Genomic DNA, 22,938 nt, shown 5'->3' on the forward strand with positions numbered 1-22,938 from the left:
GGAAGCTTGAACTCGTGGCCTTAAAATGCATTGTTTTTGTGCATCTCCTCATTTCCTTTAATTGCTACTGCATGAGGGACTTCTGGAGTCTCAATGACTGCATTAACGGGAAATGAGTGAAACTGAATTCTTCATTTGTAAAACGAGAGTTAGCTTTGCAGAAATTCCAAACATAAAATAGATGTTGCCCTTTGATCATCTGACAGTATTCAAGTGTTGGGTCAAAAATATTTCTCATAACTAAAGCAAAAAATGTGTGTTGATTAGACCTCTCGGAGTGCTTGAGGCCTAATTAAAAGGTCAGACGCTGGAGTGTTTTTCAGTTCAGTGTTTGTGGGTCATCAGTAATCTATATTCACAGTGGAAATCTATTCAGATCACCAGACCTCAGGACATCTGAATGAAGAGGTCATGCGGACGTTTAGTGGAAATATTTAGTCCTAAATGTTTTATCACTAATGTGTCAGTCCTCCAGTGTTTGCAGTAAATGACTCTAGTTCTTTCCATAACATAATCACTGAAAAGTTGTGTCAACAGGAATCTGTTCCTCATTGGTAGTGAAACAGCTACGCAGTGTGCAGACATCTCTTTTCCTTTCAGAAAGGACATCCTGAGTAAAACAAAGAGTCTGGACCACAGTTTCGCATTCAAAGCACAGACACTGGGAAATTTCCCACTTTAATTGCCAGTTTCAAAATTTGCAGTACCAAAAATGCCACATGTGTACAGTGATAGTTTTCGCTTGGTTGCTGAGGGATGCGGTCCTTTAATGCGGTGTGCTCAGACTCTGTTTGTGTGTTTATTTCCCTTCAGAATAAAGCAGAAAACACTTGCATCAACCTTGGAGAGTGGATCTGAGCTGGGTTTGGTATTCCTCTGGGAGTCTGTTTCCATATCATTTAGATAAAAGAGACTGCATTAAAACAAGCTCCAATCTGTTTAAGGGCAGGCCCTTCCCAGTTTGTGGACAAATTCCCCCTCAAAATGCATCATTCAAGACCACCTCCTTATGAATTATTTAAAGGATGGACACAAGGTTATATTCACGGGTTACCCACGCGTATCAGTGGCTACTGAACCAGGGACAGGCACAGAATAAAAGGGTAACATTTGTGGTAAAATAAATCACAGTTTCAACTGTGCATGGCTATACCAACATAAGTGTGTTCAAATTGGGCGAAACAGGCAGTTGGCGACCGTCTTGATAAGAAAGCTGGTCCACTTCAGAAGACTTTTGCACAGTATAGCACAGCCCACCTTTTTTTAAAAATCTTTATTAGATATTGCTATATAATGTTGTTGTTTTGTTTTTTTACACACAGCTAATGTATATACACTCCAGTCCCAGTTCAAACTCCCAGTTAAGTCCAAAAACTAGCTGTGATGCATTACATTCAAACTCCTGCTTTCTGGGTGACACCGCTGTCCTGTCAGTTTTTCTACTTCCTCATTTGACAAGATGTTTATCTGGAGCATAACCCTGCAGGCTGTACGGGAGCCCAGTGAGTTAACAAATGACAACAAGGGGTCCCAACAGTATCTAAAAAGAGAGGGTGACAAGGTGCTGTTAATTAGGCATCTGAAATGTTGCAGTATCACTAAAGTGTCAGTGAATACAAGCCAAAAATCCCATCTTGCAATTTGTCTACTTGTATCACCAAAAGTGTTATTAATTCATTTTTATGGTTATATTTCTGCACCTTTAAGGGTCATGAAAGGATTCTGTTCAGGATCTAAGGTTGTCCACTCCACTGTTTGGTGTCACAGTCCAGTGCTTTATTCATCCACCGTCAGCCTCATCCTCTTCCCTCTAACGTTTCTTTGGTACATGCTTTGTTTATCCAAAGAAAGTCATTGCCTGTGACCATAATCCAGCCAGCGATAATGTTTGCCAACCTTGTGTAATTCGGAGAATAACTGAGGGTGTACAGATAACAGAAGAAGCAGTTTCAGTGATACTTGTTTCTATTGCTGCAAAACCCTGTCGTGGAATTATTATTATTATTATTATTTTTACTATGATTCCAACAGCAAGCGGGTCAGTAATGTTCCCATTTATTCCAGAGGATAAACAGTAAAACCCACATAAATGTGTTCGGGAATAACCGGTGTCCTTAATAAAGCTTCCGGGGAGATGCATAAGCTAGAGCGGACTCACTCATTTTATGACAAATGTGGAAATTATGAAGCAGTGGATACCAGTTTTTTGGCATCATCTGATTATTTTTAAAGAAAAAGCGGTGCTGTTAATTTGAGCCAGATACAAACACATACACTCAAAGTAATGATTCTTCATCCTAATTTTAAAATGCAAAATGCAACTGAAATATATAAAAATCAAAGATTTACTTATTCAAATAATTAATAATGAAAGAAAATCTGAATGTATACCAATTAAGTACATTTCATTTGACCTGATTTTAACTAATTTCATTACACAAGTACAGTCAGATATTTATTATTATTATTATTAATAATAATTTATTTTGAGTGTATAGACCAGGGATGTCAACCACATACAGCCACCATGAGTAAAATTGCAGAAAAAAGTCACAATAGTTGATTCCACAGACTGTAGGAAAGTCTGTGCAATGAACTATCAGGACCTTTTTAATAAAATATAAAGTTTTTGTTCATTTATCTTTTATTTAATTTGGTGGAGTATGAATGGTAATGGGAGTGAACAGTCTTCATCATCAACAGGAAATCGTTGCACTCCTTCATGGATTAGAGTTTTTGTCGGGCCAATTCTGGCCCCCGGGCCTTATGTTTGACACCCCTGGTATAGACAGACACAGGCATTTGAATGCCACGTTGGTATCAGGATAGGCAAATAACCATTTTTAAACAATGTCTCTCCATCCACTTACATTTCCTGGTTTTCCCAACTGTCTGTATTCATAAGACTTCTTGAATCATAACACTGTGTACTGCTGCTCAGGTGTGCAGTTGAGATGTGGATCTTCTAGCAGACCTGAGCAGAGGAGCGCCTTCCTCCTCCCAGTTTCAGCCACATCCTCGGGCATTTAAGGGAACCTTGAACCCAACAGCTCAGTGCACAGTTCCGCTCCAGAAGTGAACACCCCCGTTTCTGTTCTTCCTCCTGCTCCTCATCATTGCCTGTTTTTCCGACTAGAATATAATTGCTGTGAGGCTGAGAAAATGAAAATAACAACAAAGCAAAGCCCTCCACCACCTTTCTTTCTATCTGTGCTGCTGCTGTCGGCTTGCCCGGGAGGTTTTTTTTTTTTTTTTTTTTTTTTTTTTTTTTTTTTTGGAGATATGGAGGGGAGTGACTCTCCCTGAAATGATGCCGCTTGTGCACCTCTCTCTATCTATTCAACAATCCCTCTCCTGTAATCATTCCCCATTTCTCTGTATTTCACTCCTGAATACACACTACACCCAAATTACACATTAGGAGAGCTGCGAGGTGGTGATGTAAAGGCGGGTGCTTAAAAGCCTGAATGTTCAGAATGAGAGTCCCTGCCCGGCAAATGTGTGTAAGGTAAAGGCGGAGGGATGGACGGAAAGGGCTTGAGTTGCTATTATTATCCTCTCAGGCACAAATGGAGAGGTACATGGTGGTGGAGCTGGAAAGAAAAAAGCAACCGTGCTTCCCAAGCAGACATACCCCACAGCTTCATACCCACAATGATCAATACTCCTCAGCTCTTAAAACCCCATGTGAGTGTTTCACACATTTAGTGCCAGAAGGGTTAGAGGCATGTTAAAGACACACACTGGAGACTTCTGTGAATATGCGATGCCCTCATAACTCCTCACAAAGTAATTTCCTGCTGAATTGGTTTGATTTTTTTTTTCAAATCATATCTCTATAAATTTATTTTGTGTGGGTCTGTGGCCGTACAGAGTGTATATATTGATGGCTGGATACTGCAGGTGTTCGCTCACTAGAGCGTAGCATTCATCATTAATAGAGGGGTTACCTGAGCTTCCTCTTGTACTGGGTTAATAGTGGAAAGCAACGCCCCCGCTCCAGCTAATACACATGCAGACACTAGCTGCTCACAGATCGCGTGAGTTTAGAAAGACAGAAATCATCCAGCTGCGGTCACCTTCACCATGGCAGCTTGGGATGAGGGGAGGAGTTGGGGGCAAAGGGGGTGGAGGGTGGGTTAGAGCGATCTGCAGGAAGTAATTATCACCTGCCCTGTGGACCGAAAACGAGCATCCTGCTGGTTCACTCAGACAGATCAGACTGAGCTTTCGGACATGGATGAGCGTCTGCATTTTAGCTCTAACATGCAGGAAAGATTTAGGAGTGTGACACAATGACAAGGAAACTGCGTCATAGGGGGAAAACCTGTAATTCAATAGAAAAATACGACTTTGATCTAGAGGGTTTTTTATTTTCAAGGTTGCATTGTGTTCCTAAGAGGCTTGTGTACTGGGTTTGTACAATGTGAGAGTACCCTTTAACCTACTTTATACTATTGTATCAGCCGTGTGCTTACTAAGCACTTCACAAAAGTGTGCTAAGCAACAAGTTGAGGTCTTCCCTCAGCAATGTTACCTGCAGAATCAGACCTGGACTAGAAATAAATGATGTCAGGACAGCATTTGATGACACTCTACACTGGACTTGGATGGAAAGCTGATATGGGGGTTGTGTGCAGGGCACAGTTATAACAGGTGTCGAGCACACCGGGAAGAAAGATGACACTCGGTGTCCTCAGGGGCAGCGGTGGTTGTCATAGTGGCGAAGATGATCAGTGGTTTAAAATTTGTGTGGTTACATTTAAATGGTTTTCCAGAATGGACTTCTGAATATCATCAAAATTAATCACATTACATTTTAGGCATGCCAGAAGTACCAGACATTTGGTAGTTTGTGGTAGTACCAGTAGAACTGCATGAGTCTCGATATCAAACCAAAATTTATCCCATGTACTTAATAATTGTAAAAAAAAAAAAAAAAAAAAAAGTAGACTGGGTACTGTACTGTAGCGTTAGCAAGTTTAGCGTCATTAAGCTAGCTTACGCATTTAATGTTAGTCATTACAAACATTTTAGCGTATGGACTGCAGCAGCTAGGGGCAACACTAGCTGTCAATATGGTAAAGTGTATTTCCAGATAACATAAGCAGGATAATACTTTGGATTTTGTTGAATACTGGACTGAAACTTTGTTTAAAAAAATTGTTAAAAAGATCAAGATCAAGATATAAACAGAAGATTTAAATTTCTAGTTTATAAAATTTCACTTGCAGTCGTCACCTTTGGAAATCTCTCATCTTCCTCTCTTGTCCTGTGCTTCTCTCTCAGTCACACTTTAACATTCTACCACGTAGAAAAACGTTGCTCCGTTTACATTTGCTGCTCTTCTGTTCTACTAGCATATTGCTAAAGTACTGTTACCGCAACTTTACATCTGCCCCTTGAATGCATCACAGTGACGATGAGGGAAAAGGGAGGTTTTGAAGATGTAAGCAGGCTATGTCCTTATTTTCCGAGTAAACATCACCATGGCATCAGATGGAAAGGCATGAGAAATTAACTCATTTGACAGTATGAATTAACCTGCCCATCACATTTAATTGCTCATTAACTGAAGGTGTCAGAATGTCATTCCAGGCCTGTTTAACCTCTGGCCGTATGCAGCTTCCTTCAGTTCCAGAAGAATTGCTTCCCTGGTAGAAACGCTGCAATAAAAGACAAGCAAAAAACAATATCAATAATATACCACTGTGTTTTCAGAATTTTGATATTGAAAAGTATTGTGCTATTTATTCAGGTAACAACTCTGATTTCATGTCATAAAGAAAAAAATTCAAACATTTGCAACATTTTCTGCCTTTATTACTTTTATCAATATTATTATTACAACTCACAAGTTATTTCAATTCAAAAGGTGACTGGGCACCAATAATTTGCACTTTGCTGACAACTTTTGCATGTTGTCTTTATCATTTTCAGTCAAGCCACAAAATTAGAGTTCAGAAAGACTCAGATCCTGTTAATGTTTCTGCTTTGATGCCCTTCGTGTTGTTTTCTTCTTGCTTCTTGCTCGCAGACCACAAAAACGGTTACATGTCATACTTAATGGTCTCTCTGGTTTTAGCTCAGTTTAGGTCTCCGCCTGCTTCACTCACTTCGTCTGATGTTTTTTGCTGTTGTTGGCATCTTGGTCAGTCTGTCATTCTGTTCTGTGGGTCTCTCTGAGTTTTTTGGCAAAGTTGTTTTTTGGAAGCTGCAAATACACAGAAGGAGAGCAGCAAGTGAGGACTTTCAAGCTGTAAAAGCAAAACGATGAACTTAAGAAATTCTCAAATTTAACACAGAGGCAGGTGGTTTGTTTGTTTTATGACCTCTTTTTTATTTATTTATTTATTTTTAAACCAAAGAGTTATTTAAACCAGTTTCAAAATGCAAATACGGATTGGTTCAGCTTTGTGCTTTGCAATGCAGCCTAGTGGACTATATTTTTCAGCTACTGCCTCATCTCTCTTCCTAATCTCAATTTTTGGATGCTTGTGTGTTTCTTTACCACAAGAACTGGGTTCTTTGTCTGAGCTTTGAGCACTTTTTCTGTCTTCATGGCAACTCCTAAGAATATTTACAGTTAAAATTTTAATTTGCTCTCATGTGGTGTGTTTTCAAGTCAATAAAATATTGAAAAGCAATGAGACATGTTTTCCATCTGCTGTGTATCAGCTGTTTCAGAATTTGTGACCATATAAACAGTAAAAGTATTGAATTAGACATACTTGCAGCAGTAAAGCAGAAACAGATGCCCTGTTTTTTTTTTTTTTTATATTTAGGCTCTTTGCACTACAAACTCCATGCACATATAAATCCCCATTTGACTCGCAATGAACTCAACTCCACTTCAAATCAAGGCACCTCATGAAATTGCTCTGACAATGCCAGCACCTTTGGGAGCTCTCGGCCCGCTGAGAGCGCTTGTATTCATACGACAGGATAAAAATAGAGGTATTCTACCATATTGGTGGCTTAATACTGACAGTACAGTATTCCCATAAGACCTCCCATAAGTCTTTACTTTAAAGTGATGTCTCCGTGAGTCTCACGGGTTCTGCAGTGTGCCTGCGCAGGACAGGGGGGTAGACATGTGCACTTCACAGCTGCACATCTGTTGTGGTTTCTCAGACATGTGTTATATGGCCAGATAAGGCCATATCACTGATCTGATTATCTAGTCACTAAATTGGATTGGGAATGATAAGCCAGAGGGACTCACATGTACAGATGCAGATATCATCTGCCAGGTCTCTACTAATCACGAACCGTGGCCACAAAATGGATTTAGACACTTCAGAACGGAAATGTTTTGATTTAACAGATGGGAACGGGAAGACTCAAAGGAATTTCTAGTGTCGATAATTTTACGTGTGTTAAGGGCACAATTTCTGTTATCAGATGAAAACCTGCCAATACATCAGAGTATCAGATCACTTACCCGGGGTGAAAATCAGATTAAGAAGCAACATTAGGAATCAAATTGAACATCCACAAATAATGTAACCACAGATACTAAGAGTAGCATTAATGCAGGCAGGCTCAGCCACAGTACCAGCAGATCACATCTGCTGACATAATTCTAATAAATTCCTCTGGGAAATTTCTTATATAGGGCACCGACAGCTGCTGTACCTCTGCAAGCTGCTTGGCAACCCACCTTCTCCTTGCAACCTAGCTCTCCCTGTTATGCTGTATCCAGCTTAGTCAGTGTGCTGGGTCTCAGATATAAATGACTGCGAAGCAAAGATTGAAATGCATTTTTCAGCCAGCTGGTGAGCTGTTTTAAATATTTGCAAATAATTGTCTGTAAAGTGTATGAAATTTGTATGAGTTGTGTCATAATTTTCCCAGAGCCATCTTTTTAAATTGTCCAAAAGTAACTGATTGACAGCTGTATTTCTCTTTAAATTCACTCGTGACTTCTGATTTCGTGGGGTTCCAAAGCATCATATTTCAGTTTTTTGTATTTGCAAAACAGTTCTTAGTGTTTCAGATCATAATACAGATTTAGATCATAATACCCTCTCAATAACTTCACCCCGTGCATGGCCTCAAGGCTCATTACAGACTGATAGTGTCTCCTCCCCTCCCCCCGCCCTCTGCTCCGTCCCTCTTTGTTTCACTGGGATGCCTGTGGTGATGTGCACAGTGGCCATTCATGTTTTTCGTCACTTGGATATGATATTGAAAACTTCTGACACTGGCTCTTTATGCTTCTTCTAAGAAATGCCTGGGCAAATCTGTGCACCCGCAGTCCCTTGAGGCAACATTTTGTCGTGGCAGTCAGTGTTGGGCTGTTGACTCATATTGTGGCCTCTAGGCCCCCTGCACCCTTCCCCCAGCTCCTGACCTCCTCCTCTTCATAGCATCTGGGTTATTCACACACATGGTTTGTCGTGGCCTGTGGCCTCCAGCGTGCCCCTAAGGGCCATCCTGTACAGCAAGAGGAGCTGGCCCCAAATCCCTAGTCACAACCCAAAAGCCGATAGGTGCATGGTGGCAGCCTGAAGCCCCGGGCCCTTGCCTCTTTCCCGGTCTTCTTTTCTTTTTCCACCCCCCACACTGCCCAAACACACACAGACACACACACGCAAAGCTTTTCTGTCTCACCAATGATTGCCAAATGGAGCTCTATCACACAGTGTTAATTGGCTGTAATTAAGATGTCTTGTGGTTTCTTAAACAGATGCGGTGACAATTTCAGTCAAGATGCATAATAGATATCTCTCACTTACGCTGCCTTGGTTGTCAAATCTGAAAGCTTTTGTCTTTAAAGGATTAGTTCTTTCTGATTTATTGATTTCAAGCCATGTGTCAGGGGGAGGTTAACAACAGTGAGAACACACAAGATGCATAACATCTGATAATCAGCGTAGCCATGCTTGCACTATTAAAGCCCTTTAAAAAGTAGGACATAGACTATGCATGACCAAAGATGGCCTTTTTAATGTTTTATGTTCCACATTTGTTCATCTGTGATGTATGATTACAAATCATGCTCTGATCGGGTGTCATGATCTCAGACAGCTGTGTCCACCTGCTAAATTTCTAACTACAACTGACAGTCGGGAAGCGTGATAAGTGTGTGTGGGTAGGGTCCTGTGAGGAGACGGTACTGTAAGTGAGAGTGCCGACCTGCGTGCGTTTGAATGTTTGTCAAGCGTACTGTCCAAAATGTCTTCCATTCAGTGTGTCAGCTGCAGTCTCTGTATGTGGCAAAGCTCGTCAGCTGCAGGCGTGTGTGGGTGACAGCTGTTTCCCTGCCCTGCTCCGGCTCTGTTCTGTTCACCGGGAGGCCTACCTCGTTTAGACTATTAATCTACCACTTACTGTACACGGTAATTGCCATCCCATGTTGAAAAGAGCCCCGGGACAAGAAACCGTGATGATCTTGGCAGCGTGGCTCCCCCTGTCATGCCCTGCCTTGTATTCTCTACAGATTCAAGCCTATTAACACGAAGCTTCAGGGATAGAATTTGGCTAAATTGTAACAACTTGCCTGTCTGTACTCTTATTACATTTTCAATCCACATGTCACAAGTGAAATAAGAGCTTTATGTGAGGAGAAATGGTGTGACATTGGCAAAAAAAAAAAAGCATGAGGAAAACCCTCCAAACAGAATAATTTACCACAAAAGGATTGCCTCCATTTGCCCCCAAGGGTTGTCTGACACTCTGTTACCCCATCTGCTGGCAATAAAGGTGCATTGCAGCGTCCGCAACAATGATCGTATTCTGTCCGAGGTGAAGTACAACAGCAGCTGGAAAAGAATGAGCCTTTAAGTGAGCACAGCCTTGTGAAAGCACATGACTAATTCAGAGTGACACACAAGTGACATCAGAGGGGGTGACGGACCATGCTGTGACCTCATGGTATTTACGGCTGCTGTGACAGTGGACGATAAGAGGGAACACAGGTGATAAATTCTCTCTGTGAAAGCATTTATTTAGCTGTCGAGTAATCACTTTACCTTGAACTGAGTGGACAGATTTGTACTTGCAAGCTTGTTTTGTGTGAGATTTCAGAAGTTAGAATGAGTGTGTCACTATGATCACCAGGAGACAAAGAAACCTATTTCAGGCATGCAGAGATCAAAGCTGGTTTTGTTGTCTTTTTATGTTGTTTTTAAGCTTCAAGCTCATTTGTGCTCATGAGTTTGCAGACACAAAAAGCAGAAGATGCGCCATTAGTCACGATTGGCCGACACCACAGAGCCCAAAATGCAAGTAACTTGGGAACATAATGGAGCAATTATGTGCTAATTAGCCACACATCCCCTCTAAGAGTTAGAGACTGAATGACTATTCAATATGAGATTTAGTATTTGAGTAGTTGTCACAAGGTGTATACAGTACTGCATCTGCCCAAAAAAGCAGTTATTTAAGATTTAACATTACTTACAGATCTCACAGAGTATCAGATAGATATTCTAAATATGTATCTACCCAACGGATGATATTAACTTTTATCTGGAAAAGTTCATATCAGTTAGTTCCTCTTTGAAACTTGGTATAGAGAGTAAAACTGTGTGTCTTAAAGACAGCATCTGCATGTCTATACACTGATAATTGTTTGTTTAACCAGTGTACCTAGCTAATTTATTGTTCACTCTACATAATGAATGTACCCACTACCAAATGGGTTCATTTAATTTTGCAAGAATCAAAGAGTGATCTTTTTTTTTTTAAATGCAAGAAATTGTTTTCAGGCAGTTTAAATGCTTATTAACCAGGCAGTTTATGTGACATGCTCTAAGTGGAAAGTCAAGATGTTTACATGGCAGAAATGTGTGCCACAGATGCATAAGCCCCTGTTCATGTTTCAGAATGATGTGGACCAGAACACATCGGCCTCCTTTGCACACATGGCAAGCACGTGTGTGTTCAACAGCAGCAACAGTGTCCACCATATGTTTGGCTCTCTCGACCGCTGCCCTCCAGGCAGCTGTGTCTTTGCACGCCTGTCCGTGTTTATTATAGTTAGCTGCAACTTTACATTTAGGACAGTGAATCCTTTCACTTAGAAGTAGATCCATCTGATTCAAGTGAGATGGATTACAACATCACATGTATTTAATCCTTTCTGGACGCTTGAAATGAATGCAAGAAAATGAAAGTGTATCCCTGGCATGCTGTTCGGTACAGTGATGGCACATTACCAATCTTTTGTTTGCCAGGGGCTGCCAATCTGAAAAAAGATGACTTAAATGAAGTAGGAAGGGAGCTAAAACAGACAGTAGCCTGTGCACTTCCTGCACAGAGACGGTGCATGCATAGCTGCGCACACAATGCATTTTAGATACATGGCGGCTCCTGATGGGTGCTAAGGTTGTGTTTGTTTACACACAAACCTTCACTTCCTGCCCTGCTTTTTCATTGGTAATTAATAATACACAATTTTCACTAATAGGCTCCTTCTCTCACCTCTGTCTCCACCCTTCTTCTGTGTTGTCATTGCAGATGTAGCAGACGGTTACATTGATCATGTGCATTGAAACGGCACCTTGTTGTCTGTGGCCACTTTTAAATTTCTCAGAAACTGGGATCACATAGACAAACATCAGGATATTGCTTCGATGTGAGCCGCAGCACTCCCCCATCTCTCCTTTCGTGCTGTTTTTGCTCAACCTTCTCCAAGTTGTAGGTCTGACTCAGGTGTTCAGCTCACGCGTGAAGTTCACCTATTATTTACAGCCGTATGAAAGGAAGAAACAAGGCGTGTTTGCATCAAAGCCCTCCCAACTGATTTTCCCCAGACGGTATCACTTTTAGTTTTGCCTCGTCAGTTTTGCCAGCCATGCTGATCCAAACAGGACCAATTATTTTTAGTGTTTCTGCAGAATATAGAGGGTGGGAATGTCTGGACTCCTCAGGAAATTGCTCCCCACATCCCAGACAAAGTGACGGACCATTCCCACACCCTTTCTCAGACAATGAAACTGAAATAAATGCTGAAATAAAAAAGTAATGCGAGAGATGTAGTCATTCGCTTTTGCCCAATCCCCCCCCCCTCAAAAAAAAAATTCAACATTATACTACTGTGAGCCACAGATGAACGAATGTGGGACTTTAGAGTGGCCAGCTGAGGTTTGTTCGCATGTAAGTTGTATTAGTATAAAAGTGTGTTTATGTGGTGGGAGATGGAGCCTTTGCAGCAGGGGCTTTGTGGTTCTGTCCTGCCCTCCCCTGCACTCTGTGAGGCAGTGTTTTGGACTGGGGCCCAGGACCAAGCCGGAGGCACGCTGCTCTGCTCCAGCCTCTCCAGAGCGCCGACTCTCACTGACATTACATCAGCTGGGGGAGACATAGTAGACTAGTGTGTGTGTCTGTGTGTACTGGAGTGTAAGTGCTCCCTTTAAGCTTGTTGCTCTCAAGCAAAACAAAGTGGTCCACAGATCAGCTCTTCTACTCATTCTGAAAGTGCAAGGTGTCCCCAGTAGAAGAAGAAAGAAAGGTGGCCAGCGGAGAGAAAGAGCATTCGGACATGGCTGTGCGTATCATACGTGGGATGGAGGATCTGGTGGCATCGGGTAGCCAGCTTGTCTGGAGCCTGGCGCATCAGACACTGAGGAGCTGGTACAATCGTGGGCTGATGCCATGCAGACGCTTCCTAGAAGCCTGGTTCAGGATTGGGAAATGCTACCAGGTATGAGGGCATTAGTTATCTCAAGTGGGAGGAAGTCAGATAAAGCTGATTTTACTAGCTGCCTGGGCAGCACTTGTGATTAATTACTGTATTGGATTTTTATGGCCAAACTTTCCTCTGACTGAAGTGAGTCAGTGCTTTTTCCTCATCTGGCTCATTAGTGCATGCATGTGTTTATTTGTGTGAACGTGAGGAGGCACAGGCTGCCTCATGCTGAGTCACAAAGTCTGTTTTTTTAACAAGGGTCCCTCTCCCAGGACACGTGGTAATCATTTGGAAAGCAGCGTGACCGGCCGTTTGATCTCGGCGTCCGGGTAACAAGGGGCACTTCCAAAATTTTCTTTGAAATGCGTGGTTCCTGGAACACCTGAGCGCTGTCTGCGTGGTTTACGTATCTTACTTTCATGGACGTCATCTGGGCAGACTCAGGTTTCTCTCTCGGGTTTTGCTCTTTCCCTGCATGCTATCATGTGAAGGTAAAGTTCATTTGTGTCTTTGAAAGAGCAAACAGAAAACCTGACACTGACTTCTTTGAAAAGGAGTTCTGAAAAAAGACAGGTATCACATCCCTTTAATTTTAAAGCAGCGCTATTTTCATTTTCATAGTACTTGAAATTGACTTCCTCAACCCCCAAAATGCACATAATACAACAATTAAATGTAAGCATTCCTCTATAAATAATTTCCCCCAGGGATCAATAAAGTATTCTGATTCTGATTCTGATGTCACTGAAAAGTTTGTTGTTTCCTAGAATTAATCTCTGAAGCATCAAAGTGGGCCTGTCTGTGTAGCTTTCAGTCTGTATTATTTGTTTAACCTCTTCATATATTTATAATATTATAATTTTGTTTTCCTTTGTATAACCACTACTTATCCATGTCAATACAGCCTGTATTATTTGAATGAACTGATAACTAGATTGGGAAACCATGGGTTAATTTAGTGAGGTGATAACCTGATTTTAGTCATCATAAAGAACGATACAAGACCTTGTTTCTGCTGTGCACATTATTTTACGGAGGACAGGATACCGTTATAGACACTTTTAACAAATAATTAAACATTGACACGGAGAGTAAAAACTTATGGATGAGAGGCTTTGTGTCCCACGCAGTTTTAGATAGTGAGGTCACTTTAACGACTGGCTGTGAGTTTAAAATCGGACCATTATCTAAAGACCTTTGTCCCTTTCTTTCTGTTTTGATGTCCCCGGCTTACAACAATACAGCATTGATAGATAGGCTCTTGGAAGGACTGTGGCTTGGACAGCAACAACAACTCATAAAAGGGTTTCTATAGTGATTAATCCCTGTTTAAACAATGGACATTACTGTCATCTACTATAATTCTTATCAAGGCAAATCTTGTTATGTGTGGAGTTCAGGAGAGTCCTAAATGCAAAAATGTGGCTAAGAGGTAATATAACAATATCAGCTTTAATACGACTTACCAAAACTGTTGCAAGACACAGTTCAAACATAAACCAGCAGAAGGTCGAACAGCACAACACCAAATCAGAAAGGCAACCGTACAGGTGGCCAGTAAACAGATAAACTGATGACTAACAAAGGGAGGACAGGAGTCTAAATACACAGGGAATTAATGAGACTCTGGTCAACGCAATCAAGAGGCATGTGACAATAACAAGGCTAGAAAAAAAACCCCAACAACAACAAAAAGAGGGAGTAAAAACGTGACATGACGCACACGAAAAGATAAGAAAGAAACACTGACAGACACAGACAAGAAAGCCCAGGAGACACAAGACAAAAGAGAGCAAGACACAAAGAAGTATGAAAAGAGAACCACATAATGGGCAGACCACAACAAAGCTGCCAAAGATGTGTTTCTCATACAGTCGAGCTGCTGTGATTCTTTATGTTTGTCTTTGGCAGAGATTCAGAGGCTTAAACCTTTGGACACGTGCACAGTAGACTGAGGAGGTCGTTTTAAAATCTGGAACTTTACAGCTTTCAGCAAAATTATGGCACAATAAAAAGTTAGCATGACCGTACACACAACTGAACACACACATCCAGCTGTCTCTGGAAGCGTAAGTCTCACTGAGGTTTTGGGTGTTGAAAAACAGCAGCTTGGAAAAGCAGCCTGTGCTGTATAAAAGTGAAATGACTGCTCTGTTGTGGTGCTGAGAACAATATGTCCTAGTACATTTAAGGTTAAAAAAGTGCCACAAGACGTCTTCCCTGCCTGTGGTCTCCCTGAATGGAGGTCAGTGTGACCCTCAGTTACCTCCAAAGAGGCCAAATCCCAAAAGTTGTCACCTCAAGTAGGGTAAAGACCCTGCAATGACAGAGGAAAAACCCCCAACAATCAGACAACCCCTATGAGCAAGCACTTGGAGACAGTGTGAAGAAAAAAACTCCATTTTAACAGGAAGAAACCTCCAGCAGAACCAGGCTCAGGGAGGGGCAGTCATGTCCTGCGACTTGTTGGGGGTGAGTGGAGGAAGGCAGAACAAAGGACACTGTGCGAGAAAGCCAGACTTTCAAAATAAAAGATGAAATAACATAGTGGTGTGTAAACACGTGGAGAGTTCCAATGATGGAGAAATGCTCAGTGCGTCATAGCAAGCACACAGCAGCTGGGGCCTATTACATCTTAACTAAATGATCACCTGATCCAGCCCCAATGAGAAGCTTTAACATTATCACTATAAGCTTTCTTATATGTTGAGATTGTGTTTGCTGGCGCTTCTTCCCTCTAGTGTGTTTCACAGGCTCAGTCTACTACATGATATTACAAAAACCACTTTGGGCTGGTCAAACTAAGAGGGAATGAAGTTTTTGAAAGATGAAATAACATTGAACCATGTCAATGTTTCAGCTGTGCTTGTAGTCGAACTTCCTTTTGACAGTACCAAGCTAGCTGCTTCCCATTGTTTCCCATCATCATGCCAAGCTAAGCTAACAGCTGCTCATGGCAGCCTTATATGCAGCTACTCTACAGACAGGAGTGTTTGAATAAAGCCTGCAAATATGAAGTGTGTTCATAGTACATTGTAGCAGACCGATGCCTCCACTAGCAAGGAATAATATATGTTAACACAAGGAAATGAATATAGCAGTGTCGCTGCATTCCTCAGTGCTACATAGAAATCCCTTTTCTGTATTAATGGCACTTGGAGTGTGCACGTCTCAAATGATCAGAACCAGATCAAAGTGTTGGTGGCAGCTTAAAAAATTAAGTTATAAGTTATCACAAGACAATAATGTTTACGGTGCTCTGCAGTGAAAGACAGTTCTGCTGACTGCAACATAATGAGTCTTACAAACCATTCATCATAAACAATAGACTGGGAATTCAATTAAACTCTGGAGGAGGACATCATTGTCTTTCACTGCTCTTTCTTTACAGCAGAGGAAAAAGTGGGATGACGACATCTTAAATGTTTTCATAGGACTAGTGTTGATGCAGAGGAAGGATATGTGGGTGAAAAGGACACACCAGCAGACAGGATATGGGATCCTGTCTGGCGGCAAAAGAATCTCCATGTCTTTTTCTGAGATTCACTGTGGCCTTATAAAAAGCAGACCTGTGGCCAAAGTGTTGCCAGTGGACTTTTAAACAATAGTTTTCAGACATGTAAAGAGAATGATCTTGTGAAGACTTTGATCTTTGGGAGCGTGGGTCCCAAATGGGTGCTTAGCTTGTGGATTTTCTTACCTATTCACTCCTTCATCACAAAGCCAATCGTGACACTGAAGAGGACCTGAAAAGAGGCCTGAAACAGTGGAGGCACAGCTTTGAGCTGAGACGCACAGGTGGATGTGGAGACAGTGAGGTGTTCTGGTGTTGTTTTACAGGAGTTGTCTTTGTTTCTCCCCTCTAGATGACAGAGGGCCGCCTGTGCCAAGTTCACCTCCTTGATGACCGCAAGCTGGAGCTGCTGGTTCAGGTACGTCACCCTTTTAATTTATTTCACATTGTATTTATGGTGTTTTATGTTTAAAAAAATAATAGTAGTAGTAGTTTAAACTGAGCTCCTGCATATTATTTAAAACTTTACAGCCCAAGCTTTTGTCCCGTGAACTGCTAGATCTGGTAGCGTCACATTTTAATCTGAAGGAGAAAGAGTACTTTGGATTGTGCTTCATAGATGACACGTAAGTACATTTCCACATGTGTACACTTTAATGCAAAAGTGCACTTGAGGAAAATTTACTTTAACAATAAAAGGGAAATAATTGAAAAATAGCTGTATTGCAAAAATGATTTTCTTTTTTTTCTTTTGCAATTAATCCCTGCTCAGTGGCCAGAGTAACTGGCTCCAGCTAGATCGTAAAGTCCTCGATCATTACTTCTCCAAGACTTCGGGGCCTTTGGAGCTCAAGTTCCTTGTGAGGTGAGTGAGTGTTTTACTGGAAGCATCAGCCTATCATGTCTTATTGTTCTACACACTATAATAATGAGAGCCCCGTTTTGAAGCAACATCCACTGTTTCGTCATGACCAGCAGGTGGCAGTAATGGAACATGGTTTAAATCCAGCTGTATGTCTTCCAAACAGCATTACTGTGTTGAACATGATGATGTGCTTAATGCTCAAACACTGGCTGACTTGCACTGGCAATCTGTTTCTAGTAAGCCTTACTGACCCAAAATAAACTTTTCACAGGTTTTACATTGAGAAGATCACCCTCTTGAAAGACAACACAACAGTGGAGCTGTTCTTCCTAAATGCTAAATCTCTAGTGTTTAATGTAAGTGTTTGCGAGCAAAATGTGTTTTATATAATATATATGAGCAAAGAAAATCAGCTCACAGCAGGCTATGTGAAGTTGTTACATCTGAAGCAAAATATTTTAAAAAATTATTATTATTTTTAATATTTTGTATAAGGGTATCCAAAACTGGCATTTTAATAAATTGCACACAATAGCTGATTGCATTATGGGAAGGTGCATAACAGCTCTGGGTAATTTAATTTTGAGTAAATATTAAGAAAAAAAATCTACATGATGCACATTTTAAAAATAAAACATGCACTTTTCTACAGAATTAATATTGCCCATTTTGATTCCCTATTGTTTTAGCATGACAAATCACAAATTCCCATCATTTTGCTTCAGATGTAACAACTTCCCATAGCCTGCTATGCGCTGATTTCCTTTGCTCATGGTTCTTTACACTGAATTGTTGTGCCTACGTAATATTTATTCATAATATACTGTTATATCTCTCAGTAGGCCCTCTACCACCGCTCAAGAGCAGAATGCTGCTTTCAGTGGCAATTGGAAACCACCTAGTGTTGTTCTAATTTACTAACGGTGTTATCAAAGTCGAATGTTAATGTTTAGGGTACATTCAAACAGAACAAAAGGTTTCAACACAGAAATGAAAAACTCAGAGCTCCGGAGTCACTTTCCCTTTGTATTTTAGTTAAATTATTTATAAAAAAAAATTAAGCAAAATTATTGTGCTACTTGCTGACAAGAGTTAATAAACGTTAATAGATACTGGTGTTTGATTATTTTTAATCATTTTGAAATAAACTTAAATGTGTGAAGTTCTGCGCAAATTTGCTAAAAGAGGACAGGGGAACGTGGGGTATACGAGGAGCACATGAAGGCAGCACGTGATCAAACGTTGCGGTTGCCGTTTTTTCTTTTCGCGGGGAGAGCAGACTGATCTCCATGGGAGACGCAGACTGTTGAACCTGCTTTCGGACCGTACCACTTTGCCGAGGGGGCAGCAACTTCAGTCAGGGCATTAACCCAGGCTCTCTCTGCACTCCGGTGTGTGCGTTAAGTTTTAACGAGTAAACGACAGGATAAATTCGGGGACTGAAAAACATGTTAAATCCTCTTCACGGGCAGTTTTTTTTTTTTGTAACACGGGGTTGACTTTGCGAGAGTGGTTCAGTCGGTAACGGTGGGACCGAGGTACGGGACGGGAAGGTTTTTCTCTCAAGTCAAGTGTTTCAAACGGGCTACACGTTGTCTTTTTAAATACCCTTGCCAATTTTTTCTTCTTCTTCTTCTTCTTTTTTTAACAACAGGAGACCATTGAAGTGGAGAGTGAAAATGTGTTCAAGTTAGCCGCGTTCGCATTGCAGGTAAGAAAGATTTTGTCGCAGCCTTTCCAGGCTAAAGTGTTGTCACTCAGCCCAAACGAGGACGCTCGGTGGACTCGCAACATTTGAAAATAGTTGTCTCTTGAGGGGGTGGGGGGGCTACAGTCGGAGCTGTTGTTACCCAAACTGTGCCTTTTTATATCAACAGTGACGTCTAAAATCACCTTATGCTTCGACTACATGCTTGCTTTTAGCTATTAGCTATTGAAATGAATGAAATTCAAAATTAAACGTGTTGATGTTTACTATGTAATGTTGCCTTTGTAGTGACTGACCTCTGCGGTAATGTTAGCTACTAGCACAGTTTATTAAGTCTTGACTTTTCTAGCAATATTTTCACTAATTTCTTTGTTTTCCCATTTTTAGGAGGCCAAAGGAGATTACAGCAGGTAAGAACCCCTTGAAATATTGCCTGGCTCAAAGGTCTTTATTACATCAAGTTGATTTTCATTCAAAACAGTACTATCTGTTGAAGTTTAGAAAGATGTTTTGATGTATTGGATAAACGGATTTCCATACACATTTTTATAAGTTAAGTTATGCACTTGAATGCAGGCTTTGCATAATCTATAAAGTATTTGTTCCTGTCATCTATAAAGGAAGCAGAGTTTGCCAAGTTCATTGGTCAGTTCTGTTTGTTTAAACGATGGCTGTCTGTTAATGTACAACTTGCTGGCTCAGATTTTGTATTATGGTGGACTTATCTGAGTTAATAATTTTGTTTTTTCTTTTCTTTTTTTTTTTCTGGTTGCTCTTGTGGCATTTACCTGAACCTCATGTGGCTTGGCATTATCCACATAGTGCTTTCAAAGACAGATTTACTATTAATTCCTGCCTTTGCGTATGCAATTGCAATGATGCAATGTGTTTGTGCTCTAAACATATGGAACACTTTACAGATTTACTTTTTGGCATGTAGTGATGGCGTCATCTATTAATAAATGTCACGTACCCTAACAAACATGGCCTGAATGACACATGTACAAACATGGGACGTAGTGTACACGATTGGGTCGATGACACTGGTGGGAGATTCTGTTCCAGAGCTCAATAATCTGTTCACTAGTTGTGATAATGCTTTCATAGTCAACTTGCTCTCAGAAGCCTGCCTAGTGATAAAGTGTGTGTGGGGGGGGGGGGGTTTGTTTGTTTTTTTTGTTTGTTTGTTTTTTTGTTTTTTTCCCCCTCCAGTCATAGAAGTGAAGGACATTTGCTGCCACTAGTAAACACTGGCCTGTCTGATTGAATGAGCAAGCAGCTTGAAGCAGCCTGAACCTGCATGTGTTGTCTCTTTGCTTTGCCTCTAAAGGCCTCTCCGTCCATTGTGCAGAAACAAAGATTTGTGCTTTGTAAGGCGAGTGCGCTTGTGTTGTTTGAATGGCGATATATATGCAATGCTGAAAATGCAGTTCAACCTCTTGTCAAACCTTTGCCTTTGTTCTCCTGCAGGAAAAAAAGGGAAAAACACAACTTGGCTGCATCTGCTTGTGCTCATTAACTTGCTCCATTTTCTTACAAGCGCGACTGACCTGATAAATATTAATTACCATTTATTATAGCTTCAATGCAGATTTATTCCTCTTGTGTTTCATTTCAGTGTGTTTTGATTTCAGGCTTGTTATATCCTTAAAGTGTAACATGCACTTTACTGTCTGAACTTTCAGTTCATGTGGGTGTAGGGATGGGCTGTACTTTGCCCTGACTCTGAAAGCACAATAAAAGAAAACTGGCCAACAAATCTGTAAGAATCAGAGAGGATGATGGGAAGTTTCCAAATCAAACAGTTCTGTTTTAGTTTTTTGGGAGTTTCGTTAGTCTGTATTTGCAGGGATATCTACTTGCATTGTGGTTGCTAGATTTTAGGCTGTAAAACACAATAGATTTTGTTTACTTTACACATTAATAAATAGAATGGATTTCCCTCAGTGGCAAAATACTTTTTTCCTTGTCTGACTTGATCATAGCACCCCCATCCCATTTATCTACCACTATTATTGTCCTGGTGCATCCCCCACTTCTCTGTGGAAGTATTTCTCATCCCTGTCAGTGATCTCCTTTATTTCTACTCCTGTGAGAGAATAGGCCAAGTAAATCCCCTCAGGAAGCATATGAATGTGCCTCCCATATACTGTATCAGCGAAGGGTCCTGGAGCAGTAAAGATTAGCTGCGGAGGAGTCAGGGAGCCCTCCGCATACAGACACAGCTGCCTTAAGAGGGATGAGCCAGACCCACTGTCCAATTGCAGACAACTTGGCGTCAGGAGGACTCACTGTAGTCATGCTTTTGTTTTGGTGTGGGCTGGCCCCCTGCTGTGATTTGAATTAATGCGCCATCAGGTCTCCCATTGTGTTCTGTGTTAGAATTCCTTTTCCTGTGCAGTATTGCATACTGATTCACACTTTATTGCTGTCCTCTCCGCACCTGCAGGTATAATTCACAGCAACAAGTTTCAGCAGTTCTCTGGGGTTTGGTGGAAGCATTGGAAATCACTGAACTGATTGATGGCTTTAATTATGCCTTACAGTTTAAAGAGCGGCTGGGGATTTTTTTTCTTTCTTTTGAGTAATTGTAATTACCTTCAAACGTAATCTTCAGACATTTGTCTATTCATCTGTTGATGATTTCGAGTTAACTTGAGTGTCTGTTTAGTTCAAAATGTGCGGCGCATAAACCGGCATTACACCCAGACAGTTTTGGTCTTCAGTTCTATTTGCAGGTGTACCCTGTAGTTAGTGGTCGATTCACAGCAACCAGCTCTCTCATTGTGCTCTCTTCCAAACTCGCCATGTCTCAGCCCTGTGGAACAGCTGACACATGAGCATTATCGCTCCCACACTGGGTAGGCTGCTCCGGGTTGGGCTGCACTGGGTGTAGGAATTGCCCCCACGCTGCATTCTGCGGGAAGATAACAGACATAGTAATGAATTCCAGATTGCTGACACGGCAGTGCGGCTGCAGAGTAGATCACCTCGACAACACCAGGCCCCAGCTCCCCATAAAATGTATGCCATCAAACACACAGCTAAGTGCCGTGGCAGCAAAACCCAGTCAACCTAGGAGAGGTAACTACAGGGGAGAATGAGTCAGGAGCCTCTGTCCTTGTGGTGGTTCACTCTTTTCCTTTGGTTTAGGGAGCAGGTTCGCATAGCTGGATCGTTAGGGTTCCGTCTTACCGTTTGATTCCATTACTCTCTGAAGAAGATGAGCTAAAGTGATGACCACAAAGTCAGCTTGAGGTTAAATGGTTATGATCTTAAAGTCATTCAATACTTATTTTCAAGGTTATTGTAATTTAGTTAGATAGCACAAGAGCTGAGGATGTTCTAATAGCTTTATATTAAATATGGTGTGATCTACATATTAATATTATAGGCCTGTCTGAGAAGACATGGATTGTTTTGTAATAGGACTGGCCCATACAGTACTTTTCAACACAGGCAGAGGCTGCCAAGTGCTTGTGAATGGCTTTTGTTCAGGTCTCCAGTGGACTGGCCCGCCAAGCCTGAGCCGTTTTTGTCTGACAGAAACTGTAGACCCAGTGCTCCCATCTACAAGAGGCTGCAGTGACTCATGGTTCAGTATCAGAGACCTTGACAGTTAGTAACACCACAGTTCTGTACAGATAAAGTGATTACAACAGTTGGTTGGTTTGTGCATGAGAACACCCCTTCTTTGGCTTACCCGTGAAGAGGAATCGATATACTATTATTTACATGCAGTAAATTACATAACTGAAGTGGCTTACTGCGGAGAACCTGCATAGAACGGCTTTGATATTTTTTAAGAGATTATTTTTCTCCAAGCCCTTTGTGACTTAAAAGCTCTGCATGTGCTGCGCAAATGAAGTCTGGCAAGACATGAATAAAGCCCAAGTTTTGTCTTGGCGGGACGTTATACTCTTTCTACCTCAGATAAGAAAGATGAAAACAATATCCTGACAGTGCACCTTTTTTAAAGATCTACAAGGGTGAGTTATTGCTGCCATGCCTTAAGATTGAAATCCAAAACGCACTGTGAAAGTCCGAACATGTGGAGAAATGTTCTCGACACATTTTTAGACTTTGGGTTGAGATTTTTGCATAAACACTGAAATTTTCTTTACTCATGGTCAACACAGGCCACTTACTTTAAGGCCAAAACAGGATACCTTGGACTTCTAAGCATGATTCCCATGTATAGGAAGTCTTGTACA

At 41.3% G+C, this 22,938-nt stretch overlaps 1 protein-coding gene across 11 annotated transcripts in view; it reads left to right on the top strand.

Annotated features, from left to right (window-relative positions):
• The window catches only part of frmd4ba (FERM domain containing 4Ba), a 43,296-nt gene that overhangs the window by 2,241 nt on the left and 18,117 nt on the right, over positions 1–22,938 (top strand). For all 11 annotated transcript variants that reach the window (XR_014911697.1, XR_014911696.1, XM_085405701.1 and 8 more), the window contains exons 2-7: positions 16,504–16,569; positions 16,683–16,777; positions 16,924–17,016; positions 17,288–17,372; positions 18,671–18,727; positions 19,112–19,134. Coding sequence is in view for 9 of the 11 variants with exons in the window: in XM_085405701.1 (XP_085261827.1) it covers positions 16,504–16,569; positions 16,683–16,777; positions 16,924–17,016; positions 17,288–17,372; positions 18,671–18,727; positions 19,112–19,134 (419 nt within the window). In the remaining 2 variants the exon portion in view is untranslated. The remainder of the gene's footprint in view (positions 1–16,503; positions 16,570–16,682; positions 16,778–16,923; positions 17,017–17,287; positions 17,373–18,670; positions 18,728–19,111; positions 19,135–22,938) is intronic.

The sequence above is a fragment of the Rhamphochromis longiceps genome, linkage group LG5 (genome assembly GCF_057381845.1).
Source record: "Rhamphochromis longiceps isolate RC_006_pf linkage group LG5, R_longiceps_female_GT1.1, whole genome shotgun sequence".
Taxonomy (NCBI): Eukaryota; Metazoa; Chordata; class Actinopteri; order Cichliformes; family Cichlidae; genus Rhamphochromis; species Rhamphochromis longiceps.